This window comes from Neoarius graeffei, chromosome 8, assembly GCF_027579695.1.
Source record: "Neoarius graeffei isolate fNeoGra1 chromosome 8, fNeoGra1.pri, whole genome shotgun sequence".
Lineage (NCBI taxonomy): Eukaryota > Metazoa > Chordata > Actinopteri > Siluriformes > Ariidae > Neoarius > Neoarius graeffei.
The window spans coordinates 94,261,998-94,277,189 of NC_083576.1; the positions used below are offsets into that span (position 1 = coordinate 94,261,998).

Genomic DNA, 15,192 nt, shown 5'->3' on the forward strand with positions numbered 1-15,192 from the left:
AACGCAATTCAGCTCATCAACCGAATAATTCAGGTTTTATGACCGGGGTTTGGAAAAATATTAAACTGTGTGCTTTACAAAACTGAGATTCATAACCATTGAACGTGAATTCAGTTCCTTGTTCAGTAGTGATGTTCATGAATCTGTCACGTCTTCTAGAGACTCACGAGTCTGATTATTTTCTGTGGGTTAAGTCTGAATGAACTGCATAGAAATATCAATTCTAATGTCCTTTTCTCCTGCAGGAATGAACACCGTCCTTCAAGTCTTCTCCTGCTCCTCATGTCCTCTTTCTTACACATCCAAAATTTATCTCCACAAACACATCAAGAGATGCCACCATGAGGAATACGTCCGTCTCCTGAAATCAGGAGAGATTAAATACGAGAGCCTCGTGCCCTCAAAAAGCTCCACTCAGTCCACAGCGGTGTCCTTCGAGAGTCTCGGCGCCAACGCGTCTCACGCACAAACGCAGAAAGATTCGCTCCAGTGCTCGGAATGCGGGAAGGTTTTTATCCAGCGTAAACATCTCAAAGTGCACCAGCGTGTTCACACGGGTGAGAAGCCGTATCAGTGCTCGCAGTGTGGGAAGAGTTTCACGCAGCAGAGCAGCCTCCAGCTGCACCAGCGCCTCCACACGCGACAGAACCTGTGTCAGTGCTCGCAGTGTGGGAAGAGTTTCACTCAGCAGATCCATCTCCAGGCGCACCAGCGCATTCACACAGGAGAGAAACCGTATCAGTGCTCGCAGTGCGGGAAGAGCTTTAGCGAGAAAGGAAGTCTCCGCCGACACCAGAACATTCACACTGGCGAGAAACCGTATCACTGCTTACAGTGTGGGAAGAGTTTCAGTGAATTAGGAACGCTCACGCGACACCAGCGCGTTCACACAGGAGAGAAACCGTACCAGTGCTCACACTGCGGGAAGAGTTTCAGTGAAAGAGGAAATCTCAGAACACACCAGCGCATTCACACGGAGGAGAAGCTGTATCACTGTGTGCACTGTGGGAGGAGTTTTACTCACCACAGCACTCTCCAACAGCACCAGCGCATTCACACTGGAGAGAAACCATACTACTGCTCCGTATGCGGAAAAAGTTTTACCCAGCAGGGCAACTTCCAAAAACACCAGCGCATTCACACGGGAGAGAAACCGTACCACTGCTTACAGTGTGGGAGGAGTTTTATTCAAGAGAACCACCTTCAGTTCCACCAGCGTGTTCACACCGGAGCCCAGCCGTTCCACTTCTCAGAGCATGGGATGGGCTTCAGTGACTGAGGAACCCACTGGAAAATCAACATTCCAAACGCTGTGTGCAAGCATGATTCTGATAGATTATAAATCACAGTGACGTAAATATGCACATACAGGACCAGTCAAAAGTTTGTGCACCTGTACTCGACTCATTCACAGGTGTTTCTGTATTGTGACGATTCTCTACACTGTTGAACAAAACTGAAGACATCAAACACTATGAAATAACATCTGGAATTATGTGGTAAACAAAAAGAGTTGAAAAACAAAGTGTGTTTGATATTTTAGATTCTTCGGCGTATCCAGTGTTTCCCTCGATGATGCTTTACACGCTCTTGTCATTCTCTTAACCAGCTTCATGAGGGAGTCACCTGGAACGCTTTTCAATTAACAGCTGCATCTCATCAAAAGGTCATTAGTGGACGAGTTTCATTCCTTCTTAATGAGTCTGAGATCAGACAGTAAATAGCCCTATAACACAACTGTAGTAATCCATATTATGCGAATTCCATAAGTGCCTGCACTCTGACATGCAGGCGCAGAGGAGAGCGGGTGCATCATAAACGGGCATCCAGATCCAAATTGCCAAGCTTTGAATGAAGTCAGGATTAAGCGGCGGTCGGTCGATCAGCAAACAGAATATCAAAGGGCAGGCAAATAGTTAAATAAATGTAAGTGAGGGTCAAAAGCACAAAGAGTCAGGCAGAGTCAAAATAAGGCCTGGTATGATCAGGTTCAGGGACACAGAACGATACTTCGCACAGATGTGAGTGTTTGCAGGGTTTAAGTAGTATCTTAATTAGTCTCTGATACAGAGCAGGTGCGTATCTAGAATTCCGGAGAGGCAGGGCGCCGTGGTGTTTGGGAGTTGTAGTCCAGAGTGGCCATGTTTGAATGCTGCTCCGAACCTAGATTTTCTGCGCTGTTACTGATTGTGAAGAACTGCTCAACTCAGTAAAGAGAAATTACTTCCATCATGACTTTAAGACATGAAGTGACTTTAAATTCATAAAAATAAAGAAAAAGATTGAACTAGAAGGTGTGTCCAAACTTTACACTGGTACTGTAAGTACTCCACAATGAAGTGGAAGCTATGTGACAGCCATGAGCTTGTGTAGAGACCTCAGTGAGTGGGTAAAGGGGGATTAGTCAGAGAAACAACCAGATGGCCAAGGGGAACTCTACACGTCATGGAACCACCAACATTCTTCTTAGGGCTTTCACCAAACACGTCTCTTTGTGTCATGAGGAGTGTTTGGGCGGTGTGGAGTGTTTGGGCAGTGCAGAGTGTTTGAACATAGGGAATGTTTGGGCTGTAGGGAGCGTTTAGAACATGTGGACTGTTTGGGATGTGTGGAGTGTTTGGGTCGTAGGGAGTGTTTTGGCTGTAGGGAGTTTGAGCCAGAGGGAATCTTTGAGTGGTGTGGAGTTTTTGGGCCATAGGGAGGGGAGTGTTTGGGCCCTGTGGAGTGTTTGGGTCGTGAGGAGTTTTTGGGCCATAGGGTGTATTTGGACTGGAGGGAGTGTATGGGCCATAGGGAGTGTTTGGGCGGTGTGGAGTCTTTGGGCCATGAGGAATTTTTTGGGCCCTGTGGAGTGTTTGGACCATGTGGAGTGTTTGGGCGGTATGGAGTGTCTGGGTCATAAGGAGTGTTTGGGCAGTGTGGAGTTTCTGGGCCGTGAGGAATTTTTTGGGCCATGAGGAGTGTCTGGGCCGTGTGCAGTGTTTGGATGGTGTGGAGTGCTTGGACTGTGTGGAGTGTTTGGGCCATGTGCAGTGTAAGTGTTCAGGTTGTGGTTGTCCTGTAAACAGCTTCTCCAGCTGTGCTGTGGCTCTCCAGCTCTTTCAGAGTTCTCCTTGTCCTCTTGGCTGTGTCTCTCACTAATCCACTCTTTACTATCTCACTGACTTTAGGTGGACGTTCTCCTCGAGGCAGAGTCACGCTTCTGTCACATTCTTTACATTCTTTAATTAATAAGATTCCTTTTTTCCTGTAAATCCACCTTGGGTCTGTGAAAGGCACAATATAAATTAAACTCTATTATTATTATTATTATTATTATTATTATTATTTAATAACAGATGTAATGTCGCTCTGCAGAAGACACAGAGTTTGGGATTTTTTTTAACCAAAGCCTGACTGATATTTTTCCAGAACTTTGTCCCAGACTTGTTTTGATCGCTCCTTGTTCTTCATGCTGCTGTGTGTTTTGGTCCTCTAACACACTCTGGGTTCCTCCAGGAACAGGAGAATTAATACTGATCACATGACACTTTAATTCCATACAGCTCCACTCCATTCTCCTCATCATCTCACTTCTGATGGAAACTCGACCACAACTAATTTAGGGATGAATATTTTTGCACTCACAACTTTTATATGTTTATTTGTAAATAATTTCCCCTGCTTCAGTATTATGGGATGTTTTGTTTAGATTCACGACCTAAAGTCCTGATTAAGTCCATTTCAGTTCTAAAGTGTAACACTATATGTGGAACACTTCAAGGGGGTGAATACTTATGCAACAGGCTGTATGTTTAATTTTTATCATCACGGCCACTGACTGAATGATTCCATCAGAAAACAAACATTGATCATGTAAACACTGTGAAACTATAAATATGTTGTTGTATTGATATGAGGTCACGGTGTGTAAACAGTGAGCTGTGAAGAGGTTTTGGGTGTGTGTGTGTGTGTGTGTGTGTGTGTGTGTGTGTAAGCTGTTTATAGAGAACAGGTTCCTGTTCTTTAAGGTGTGTGTTCTGTGATTAAAGGCAGACAGGTGTCTCCTGCGCATAGCCAGGTAAGATCACGTGTAAATCATGATTATTTCTGTTCAGTCTTTTCTCTCTGATCTAGTAATGGGTCATGTGATCAGTCTGAAGGTAAATAGAGTTTCACTCTATTATAATGACACACTATTATTAGTGACCTCAGTAAATAAAACATTACAGTTTATATATCACCTTATATACCTGAGTAGTAGTATAAATTATATTTAATTATATTTAAAGTAATCTACAGTATATTTTTAATCCAGCATTTTGAATTTCTGGCCAGTTGCTTGCTTTACTCTGTACATGTAAATAAAATAACAAATGATCCTGAACATGCTTTCGAATAAATGTTTCTTTTTTTAAAGCTTTTTTCACCTTTATTGGATAGGACAGTGTAGGGACAGGACAGGAAATGAGCGGGAGAGAGAGACGGAAATGACCTCGGGTCAGAATCGAACCCAGGTCCCCGGATCCATGGCACGGCGCCCTAGCCACCTGAGCCATGACGCCCCCGAATAAATGTTTCTAATCACGTGTGTGTGAATTAAAGTGACCACAAAACTCCCAGTCTTGTTCCTGTGAGGAATCAGGGCCCAAATAGCCATCGTTTCCAGGATTGTGAGTGTATATATAGAGGATGTTACATGGTGGTGTGAAGATATGGAGTTTATCTTCGAGTGGTGAATGTATGCATCACGAGTGAGTGAAGTGGAAATATTTTTCAGCACGAAGATAAACTTCATATCTTCACTCCACCATGTAATGTTCTTTATATTATATAGACACACCCACAAAAACAAAACAAAACACGCAAGTTAATCAAAAGAATTTTAATTTCGAACCGGTTCACCATTTTGACAACATACATCTAGTCAGTGGGAAAATACTCGGAGTGATGTCATCAGAGTGAAATATCGGGAATTATTCTATCCGCACTCACTGGATATGAGCAACCGTGCGCTCTGATTGGCTACTCTACTACTAGGATATCAGCTCATATACTGTGAGTAGAGAAAAACAAAATGGCGGAGTGTGTTGCTGAACCAACGGAGGATGAAATAAAAACTCTACTCGAAAGCAAGACCCCCAAAAATACAAAAAGCAACAAAATATGGAATAAAAGTATTTGATGGTAAGAACGCATCTTTTATTTTTCAAGAATTATTATTATTGCATTTTTCACAAATTGCTTCTGTCATTTCACCAGTTTGTTTACGTTCTAAGTGGAAATGATTTTGCCGGATGTTTTGTATAAACTTTTTATTTATCAAATTTGCAAAAAATAAAATAATTGCTCTGTTACTCAAAATGCAGTGAATGTGGATAGAATAAAACAGTTATTCCACTCAATCTCGTCGTACAGGGATTATAGACAACTCTGTGCTATGCGCCTCGTCGATCATCAGCTCATGCACGACTTGATTTCGTGGAATAACTTTTAAATATTTCACTCAGATCCACAATGTATTTTGTATGAAAAATGTGAGTTTAAACTTCATATCTTCAAGCCAACATGTGAGTTTCTTTTTATTATATCGACACATTCAGAAACAAAAAGTCCCCAAATTTATCAAAAAAAAAAAATCATCGATTTCCTCACGAGGGACAGAGATTTACAGTGGGGCAAAAAAGTACTTAGTCAGCCACCAATTGTGCAAGTTCCCCCACTTAAAAAGATGAGAGAGGCCTGTAATTTTCATCATAGGTACACTTCAACTATGAGAGACAGAATGGGGGGAAAGAATCCAGGAAATCACATTGTAGGATTTTTAATGAATTAATTGGTAAATTCCTCGGTAAAATAAGTATTTGGTCACCTACAAACAAGCAAGATTTCTGGCTCTCACAGACCTGTAACTTCTTCTTTAAGAGGCTCCTCTGTCCTCCACTCATTACCTGTATTAATGGCACCTGTTTGAACTCGTTATCAGTATAAAAGACACCTGTCCACAGCCTCAAACAGTCACACTCCAAACTCCACTATGGCCAAGACCAAAGAGCTGTCAAAGGACACCAGAAACAAAATTGTAGACCTGCACCAGGCTGGGAAGACTGAATCTGCAATAGGTAAGCAGCTTGGTGTGAAGAAATCAACTGTGGGAGCAATTATTAGAAAATGGAAGACATACAAGACCACTGATAATCTCCCTCGATCTGGGGCTCCACGCAAGATCTCACCCCGTGGGGTCAAAATGATCACAAGAACGGTGAACAAAAATCCCAGAACCACACGGGGGGACCTAGTGAATGACCTGCAGAGAGCTGGGACCAAAGTAACAAAGGCTACCATCAGTAACACACTACGCCGCCAGGGACTCAAATCCTGCAGTGCCAGACGTGTCCCCCTGCTTAAGCCAGTACATGTCCAGGCCCGTCTGAAGTTTGCTAGAGAGCATTTGGACGATCCAGAAGAGGCAAGGCAAGTTTATTTATATAGCACATTTCATACACAATGGCAGTTCAATGTGCTTTACAGAAGTAAAAACAAAACAGTAAACAATAGAGAATAAAATTACATAAAATAATTTTATTTGTATTCTAATATATAATATTAAAAGAATTAAACAATTAATTAAAAGAATTAAAAGAAAATAATAAGAATTAAACAATAGTAGAAATAAAATAATAAAATGAAGTAGTAGTTCAAATACGAGGAGAAAAAAAAAGAAACCAGCAGAATAAAATAGAATAAAGTTAAAATAAATTTGAAACATGCAGAGAAAGTAAAAATTATAAAAAATGTAAAGAAGACAATATTAATTATTTAACAGAAAGCATCTGAGAACAGCTTGGTCTTTAACCTAGATTTGAAGCTGCCAACAGCAGGAGCATTTTTGATGTCCTCTGGCAGTTGGTTCCATAGCTGCACTGCATAGTAGCTAAAAGCTGCTTCACCATACTTTGTTTTAACAACAGGTTTTAATAGTAAATTTTTCTTTTTCGATCTGGTAGATCTGATTGGGTTAGGCCGCTGCAACATATCAGAGAGGTAATTGGGCCCTGGACCATTTAGAGATTTGTACACCAGCAGCAATGTTTTAAAGTCAATTCTGTAGCTTACTGGAAGCCAGTGAAGGGACCTTAGAATTGGGGTAATGTGCTCTGTTCTTTTTGTTCGTGTGAGAACCCTCGCCGCTGCATTTTGAACCAGCTGAAGTCGTTTGATGGTCTTTTTTGGCAGGCCTGTGAAAAGGCCATTGCAGAGGATTGGGAGAATGTCATATGGTCAGATGAAACCAAAATAGAACTTTTTGGTAAAAACTCAACTTGTGTTTGGAGGAGAAAGAATGCTGAGTTGCATCCAAAGAACACCATACCTACTGTGAAGCATGGGGGTGGAAACATCATGCTTTGGGGCTGTTTTTCTGCAAAGGGACCAGGACGACTGATCCGTGTAAAGGAAAGAATGAATGGGGCCATGTATCGTGAGATTTTGAGTGAAAACCTCCTTCCATCAGCAAGGGCATTGAAGATGAAACGTGGCTGGGTCTTTCAGCATGACAATGATCCCAAACACACCGCCCGGGCAACGAAGGAGTGGCTTCGTAAGAAGCATTTCAAGGTCCTGGAGTGGCCTAGCCAGTCTCCAGATCTCAACCCCATAGAAAATCTTTGGAGGGAGTTGAAAGTCCGTGTTGCTCAGCGACAGCCCCAAAACATCACTGCTCTAGAGGAGATCTGCATGGAGGAATGGGCCAAAATACCAGCAACAGTGTGTGAAAACCTTGTGAAGACTTACAGAAAACGTTTGACCTCTGTCATTGCCAACAAAGGGTATATAACAAAGTATTGAGATGAACTTTTGTTATTGACCAAATACTTATTTTCCACCATAATTTGCAAATAAATTCATTAAAAATCCTACAATGTGATTTCCTGGATTCTTTCCCCCCATTCTGTCTCTCATAGTTGAAGTGTACCTATGATGAAAATTACAGGCCTCTCTCATCTTTTTAAGTGGGAGAACTTGCACAATTGGTGACTGACTAAATACTTTTTTGCCCCACTGTATGTCCCGGTTTTGGTTTTCCATGTCCCGGATGGAGCTCGGATGAAAAAATACCAGTGGTGTATCTCCATATCTCCAGTAAACACTCGTGTGTGTGTGTGTGTGTGTGTGTGTGTGTGTGTGTGTGTGTGTAATAAAACCCAGTGTCCTCTCCAGTCTGTGAAAGAGACTAACTTGGAGCTGAAGGTTCTAGGCTTGGACCCTGTAGTGACATCACTAGATTCACATCCAATAAAACTCAATAAATTGCAGATCTTTATATTTGCTGTGATTTAAAGGCTGAATTGTCTCAGTCTCTTTTAAAAAATAAATAAAACATGACACCTGAAAATGTACTCGTGTTGATATTTATTATTTTTGTTTTTCAGGAAAAAAAAAGTTTATTTTTTTCATGGTGCGGTTTCCATCAAATCCTGTGCTCTGATTGGCTGGCGAGCGGGTCTGTATCCTACGGTACGGACCCCGGTTACGGTCCTCTGGCGACTCGCTTGTTCACAACAACAACAAACATAGCAGCATTTTTTGTCAACATTTATCCTTTTTTATGATTTATTTATAAGATTATCAAAAATCTTATAAATTTTTGCCAGCATTTCTCAGGAGAATAGCATTAATTTTACAGCATGGATAGCGATAACGACAGTGTTCACAGCGAAAGCGAGTTTTACTACCCTGAGGAAGAAGAAACAAAAGAAAACATTTCAGGAGAAAGCTAAAAACCTGTAACTGTTGCTAACGCCGAGCAAAAACATGGCTGAATCCTGAATGACTCCTATTTGTATAAATAGGGGACGACATAGGCGGCAAAATGTAGTGTTTTTCCTGCCATGGAAGTGCACTTGTATACCGAGGAGGAAGCAATTTACATTACAGCCGTGAATGAGGATTCAAAATGGCGGCTCGGCTCAGTTTTCCCTTTCGGGCGCTCTCGTTTTCTGTTAGAATTTGGTAAAGAAAATCTCATCTCATTATCTCTAGCTGTTTTATCCTTCTACAGGGTCGCAGGCAAGCTGGAGCCTATCCCAGCTGACTACGGGCGAAAGGCGGGGTTCACCCTGGACAAGTCGCCAGGTCATCACAGGGCTGACACATAGACACAGACAACCATTCACATTCACACCTACGCTCAATTTAGAGTCACCAGTTAACCTAACCTGCATGTCTTTGGACTGTGGGGGAAACCGGAGCACCCAGAGGAAACCCACGTGGACACGGGGAGAACATGCAAACTCCGCACAGAAAGGCCCTCGCCGGCCACGGGGCTTGAACCCGGACCTTCTTGCTGTGAGGCGACAGCGCTAACCACTACACCACCGTGCCGCCCGCGGTAAAGAAAATAATAAATATATTATTTACCAGCTTAAAGTGCCATTCCACAATTGGAGGTATTTTTTGGCATAAAATACAATATATTTCATGACAACATGACTAGACAGAGAAATCTTTTAGCTTCAAAATGATATATCAAACATAATTTTTTGACAACGACAAGTATATTAATTTTGCGACCAAAGTCACCTACCCTTTTAATTTCCGTGCAGTAGTGAAACGTGATGTCATTGGCAGGTTCCCCTTCTTGTGTACCACGTTACGTGTGATGTGGCACAGATTATCAGCAATGGCGGATAGAACGCGATTGTCAGCTTCGGAAAAGAAGCGAAGGAAAATAGCAAGTGATGCCCAAAGGAGACGGTCGATGGTGAATATCGGCACAGCAATCGACAAGTGGAAATCGCATTCTATCCGCCATTGCTGATAATCTGTGCCACATCACACGTGACATGGTACACAAGAAGGGGAACCTGCCGATGACATCACGTTTCACTACCGCGCGGAAATTAAAAGGGTAGGTGACTTTGGTCGCAAAATTAATATACTTGTCGTTGTCAAAAAATTATGTTTGATATATCATTTTGAAGCTAAAAGATTTCTCTGTCTAGTCATGTTGTCATAAAATATATTGTATTTTATGCCAAAGAATACATCCAATGGTGGAATGGCACTTTAAGGTCGGTCCGTATGGTGAAATACCGTGACCTCGGCCTTGAAAGTACTGGGCGAGGCCCTCTGGGCTGAGGTCAGTATTCAAGGCCGAGGTCACAGTATTTCACCATACAGACCGACCTTAAGCTGTTAATAACATTTATTTATTTATTTATTTAATCAATCAACTTAAAGATTTTGAACCATAAAAAACAATGAGTTTGCCAGGAAAGTTTTATTTAAAAAATGCAGCACTAAGATAACTGACCACCAGCCTGCACATTTAATCTGATCACTGAGGGGTTTTTGGGAAATGATTGTCGATGATCCCTGAGGAGCTCAGAGCTGACCAATAGGAAGCGAGCATGGCGCGTGCGGGACTCTGATTGGTTGACGGTGTGGAAAAGTGTCACGTGTTGGATCTGTTTTGTGAAGAAGTGATGGAGCATTAATCCAGTAAAAAAAAAAGAAAAGAAGACAAAGCAACTTTCTGACATTAACAAACTGAAAGACAATCTAGCCCTGGATGTCGAACCGTAATGACGTCACGAGGATCCGACAGGAATGTTGGAATGCCACGTGTGAACATGAGAAAGGGGAGGGGGGGGAGAGAGGGGCGGTTCCTCAGAGCTCCTCCAGGGGGCGATGTGCAGCTTCACCTGTTGGAAACACAGGAACAAAAGAAGAGGCGCTGCAGCAGAGGAGGAGCTTGCACTTCACACCATCCTCTCACTTCCTCTCACATCAGCTGCACAGCAGACACTCAGTCTGGGTTAGATCGAATCTCATCGAGTTCAGGATGAAAGACGGTTACTGTGTGTGGATTTAAAGAGATCTGATCAGTTCTGCTGCAGAGACTGAGGTGAGTCACTGAGACCCACATCCGCCGTGTGTGTGTGTGTGTGTGTGTTACAGCGCTGTAGAAATAAAACAACTAATAGAATTGTAATTTCTGAATTCTGGACTGAGTTCTACTGCATGCGTAAGGTAGTGAGGGCATGGAGTGCACTGTGTTTGTTTGTAAGTAAATCCAAAACTTAAGTATTTGATATGCAGATTAGAATAATTGCATTAGGGGCGGAGCGATACGACACACATATCACATCACGGTTCTGAACGATTCACGATATTTATTTATCGCGCTCTGCAGGTTTACTCCCAGACTGACAGCAGCGTGGCATCACAACCTGCTCAGTGACTTAAACACCTACAAACATATATTTACTTTGATATTAAAGCATTTTACTGAAAAAAACTTAAAATTGTACTCAATTTAAAAAAAATCTGCATTATTTTAAACATCAAATCGGCTAATTTGCCAGTTAAAAATAAATCTCACAGTGCCTTAAAGCATATGAAACACTTACAACGATATGGAGATTTGATCATCTCACCCAGCCTTACACACCTCACGCTGATTATACACACACTTCAGTTTGAATTTCAACATTAAATTTGTTGTGAAATTCAGTTTTGAAAATACAAATTATAATCTGATTATGATACAAAACCAAAATAACATTGAAATTTTGTTTTGCTTTTAAAGTCACATTTTGAATGGCCTAATTCTGACTCTACAGAATGAAATGTTACATATTTTTATTTATATAATAATTTACATAAATTACTGATAACATTGTATAGAGTTTACAGAATAAACAAAATGATAAGGGGGGGGACACAACCTCAACTCGGACTGTCTGTAATTCAGTCGTTTGTGTCTTGCTGCTGAAATAAAGGTACCAAATGGTACTTCTGCTCATCATCAAGGGTACTTCTGTGGGGCCTGAAATGTGTATAAGAACAATTCAACACTGAAGTACCTTTTAAAGCTAATGAAAGATACAGCGCATGAACCTTCTCAGGTGAAGAACACACATTAAAGAGACCAGTGATGGAGGTTCAGGCTTGTGATCTCTGAGGCTCAAGGAATTCTGCTGAGTCGTGGAAGATTTTATTCTTAAATCTGGTTGATTTTTTTTTTTTTTTTCCCACGAAGTAAAAACTGTAGCTGGATTTTTTCCCCCTGAACTCCTGTAGTGTGATGTGAAGATGTCGCCACACACAAAGCTGAGAACATAACTGAGATTAAAAATGCATGAAGGAGTGGACTGAGCTCTTTTACATGCGAGTCCAACACTTTTTTTAAACATGTAAAGATCTTCAGTAATTAGAATTAATTTGTTCATTTTCAGAATAAACTGTTGTGTTGTAAACTGCAGCTACACTGTGTGTAAACTCTGCGTTTATGTGCATGTTATATAACCCGATCCACTGTTATGCACTTGTATGGAGTGATGTGGATTAGTGTTTAACGTTTCCATGGCAACTACAAGGGCATGAGTCCAGTAAGCTGCTTGAGTTAATTATTTCCGTCTCGGTAAAACCTGATCTGAGTGTAATTATTAAACACATGGTGAAGAAGAGCCTGGGAAGCGCAGTCAGAGTGCCGTGTGCAAAATGGACGTGTTATCCATCACTGAGATGGATCTATAACACCTTTACTCACACATCTACTCATGTTCCAGATGCTGAAGGCTGCTGTTTGGGATTGTTTATCACCATGTGTAATTTCTGATGAGTTTCAGATCCTGAGTCGAGTCGCTGTTATTTGTGTCGATTCACATCTGCCTCAGAATATCAGTGTGACGTCCGTCACGTTATTTTTAATGGAGTAAACACTTAACATGAACTTTATTTTTTTAAACAGCACACTTATTCTATTTAATGGATTAATAAAATGATTTTAAATAATGCACTCATTCAGTCAGACAGGAATTTCCTTCAGACTGTCCTCAAAGTGTGTAGCTTTTATTCCCACTGAGGATTTATTATTATTATTATTATTATTATTATTATTATTATTATTATTATCATCAGGCTACATGTAACCATAGTTACCGTCAGTGGGTTTATTCTGTCCAGGGGACCTGCGGTTTCACCTGTAGGGCTGTGAATCTCCCTCTTTCACAGACTGATAGTGAATGATACGATACAAAAACAATACAGTTAAAGAGCTAACGGTTTAATCCGATATGATTCCACCATGGAGAAGTCTTCAGGACCGATGAGTTTACGCTTCTTTGTGGTTTCTCAGTAACAAGCTGCGTTTTTGTCTTGTTACCTTTTAAAGTGTGGATGGTGAGGGAGCGACTGTTCAACCAATCTTTTTTTTTTTTCTTTTTTTTCAGGTAAGCTTTCCAACACTTGGTGATCAGCTTTGTGAGGATGCAGACGGAGGTGTGCAGCACTTCTGATGGAAGAACATCGAGCTCAGTGGGACACGGCACCCCTGTGGACCAGCAGAATGGAGAAATCTGGAAAAAACCTCTGAAAGAGGAAGAAACTGATGAAGATGAAGAGTTCATCTGTAAGGCAATCACGCACCTTCCCATCTGTGACTAAACTTCACCTTTAAACACGTCAGATGTTCACGTGTGATGTCGGTATTTAAATCTGAGTTATTAATCTTTAGATGGTGGAACATCGAGCTCTCTGGAAGACCTCACCCCTGAGGACCAGCAGAACCTCGGATTACAGATCATTCTCAAAGAAGAGGAACCTGAACATGACGACTACCTGTGTTAGTGGTCCAGTCTGATAACTAAAACACATGATCAACACTCGTTAACTGTTTAGTTTTTAACGAGGATTAAGTTGTGACTGGAAAAGAAAATGTATGTTTTATAAAAGCTGTGCTGAAGCTGAGAAATGAATCGAGGAAATGTTTTCTCCCGTTCCAGATTGTGAAGATTGCAAATCTTACTTTGTGAATAAATGTGATGTTCACGGTCCGGCTCTCTTCATCCCTGACGTTGCGGTTCCGTTGGGGGTTGCTGACCGAGCCAGACAAACCCTTCCTCCGGGTCTTGAGATTCGGAAGTCCAGTATTCCTGACGCAGGCCTGGGAGTGTTTAACAACAGTGACACGATTCCAGTTGGTGCTCACTTCGGGCCCTACCAGGGAGACGCGGTAGAGCGAGAGGAAGCCATGAACAGCGCCTACTCCTGGGTGGTGAGTTCGCTTCTATTAGAGGTGATTTGCCTGGTAGTACCATCAGTTCCTGCAGTGCAGAAATACAAAATAGGGGGAACGTCCCCCAACAGTTATGAGAACTATAAAAAAGTTCCTCCATTCTGAAGGCGCCTATAGTACTCAGATGTATCATGTTGGTCACTGCCCCTCTAACTTGTCCCCAAACACCTCCCTCCTAGTGCAGACTGATCTTAAACCACGCCCCCATGTGCTGCAGCACTGTTTGTAACGAAGGAGTAAATGTAAAGGCGGTAATTTTTTGCAGGTGTACCAAAGTGAGCAGTGTGAGAAATACATTGATGCCACATCAGAGATGAATTCGAACTGGATGAGGTGAGCAAAGTGCTACTGAAGAACTTTGTGTCTTTGTTTAAAGTCATTGCTTTTACCGTTTCATATTTCAGACAGCTTTCGTCTTCCTCCTGCCACTAACTGATCTCTCCCTTTTACTTTCTCTCACTCTGTCCATTATTTCTCATTTTTCACTCTGTCACGTCCTAATTCTCTCAGGTACGTGAATTGTGCTCGTAATGAGAGAGAGCAGAATCTGGTGGCGTTCCAGTATCAGGGTGGGATTGTGTACCGTTGCAGTCAACCAATCGAACCAGGACAGGAGCTCTTGATGTGGTACGAAGAGGATTACGCCAAAGACGTCACGTTTGATTACCTTTGGAACAAAAAGTGCTCCGAAAACAGTTATGTCCAAGCTTTTTCTATTGTTGAATTTTTAAAAACAAAATGTATTTGTAAGGTACCCAGCAGCACTGTGGAGAACACAGCAGATTCTGTTTCTCAGTGGAGGGTTAACTGTCAGTCCTGTGGTACCTGGGAGGCATTTAAAAAAAACCCAAAAGGCTTCAGGGTCATTTTGGCTCAATGGGGAAAAAGAGAGAGGGGGGGAAAATCAGCACTTATCAATCCCCCTTATCACCAGATCCCATTCACCCAGTACAAACCTGTACCAAACCACAGCAAAACTTTCCACATACCCCACCACAGGTCAGGGTTGGGCTAGTGAAGTATGCAAGCTGCCGCTTACCCAATCTGTTTGTCAGTCTGGTGCTGTTTTCCCCAAGATCCCAAGCTAATTAAAGCAGGGGCATGATCTCACCGGAAGGGTGCAGCCCATT

General features: G+C 41.9%; 1 protein-coding gene across 1 annotated transcript in view; it reads left to right on the forward strand.

The window, feature by feature from the left end:
- Positions 1-15,192, forward strand: part of LOC132889967 (zinc finger protein 658B-like) — a 45,337-nt gene that overhangs the window by 6,215 nt on the left and 23,930 nt on the right. The window contains exons 7-12 of the mRNA XM_060926769.1: positions 246-1,273; positions 13,222-13,396; positions 13,502-13,609; positions 13,770-14,041; positions 14,328-14,395; positions 14,573-14,757. Coding sequence (XP_060782752.1) covers positions 246-1,273; positions 13,222-13,396; positions 13,502-13,609; positions 13,770-14,041; positions 14,328-14,395; positions 14,573-14,757 — 1,836 coding nt within the window. The remainder of the gene's footprint in view (positions 1-245; positions 1,274-13,221; positions 13,397-13,501; positions 13,610-13,769; positions 14,042-14,327; positions 14,396-14,572; positions 14,758-15,192) is intronic.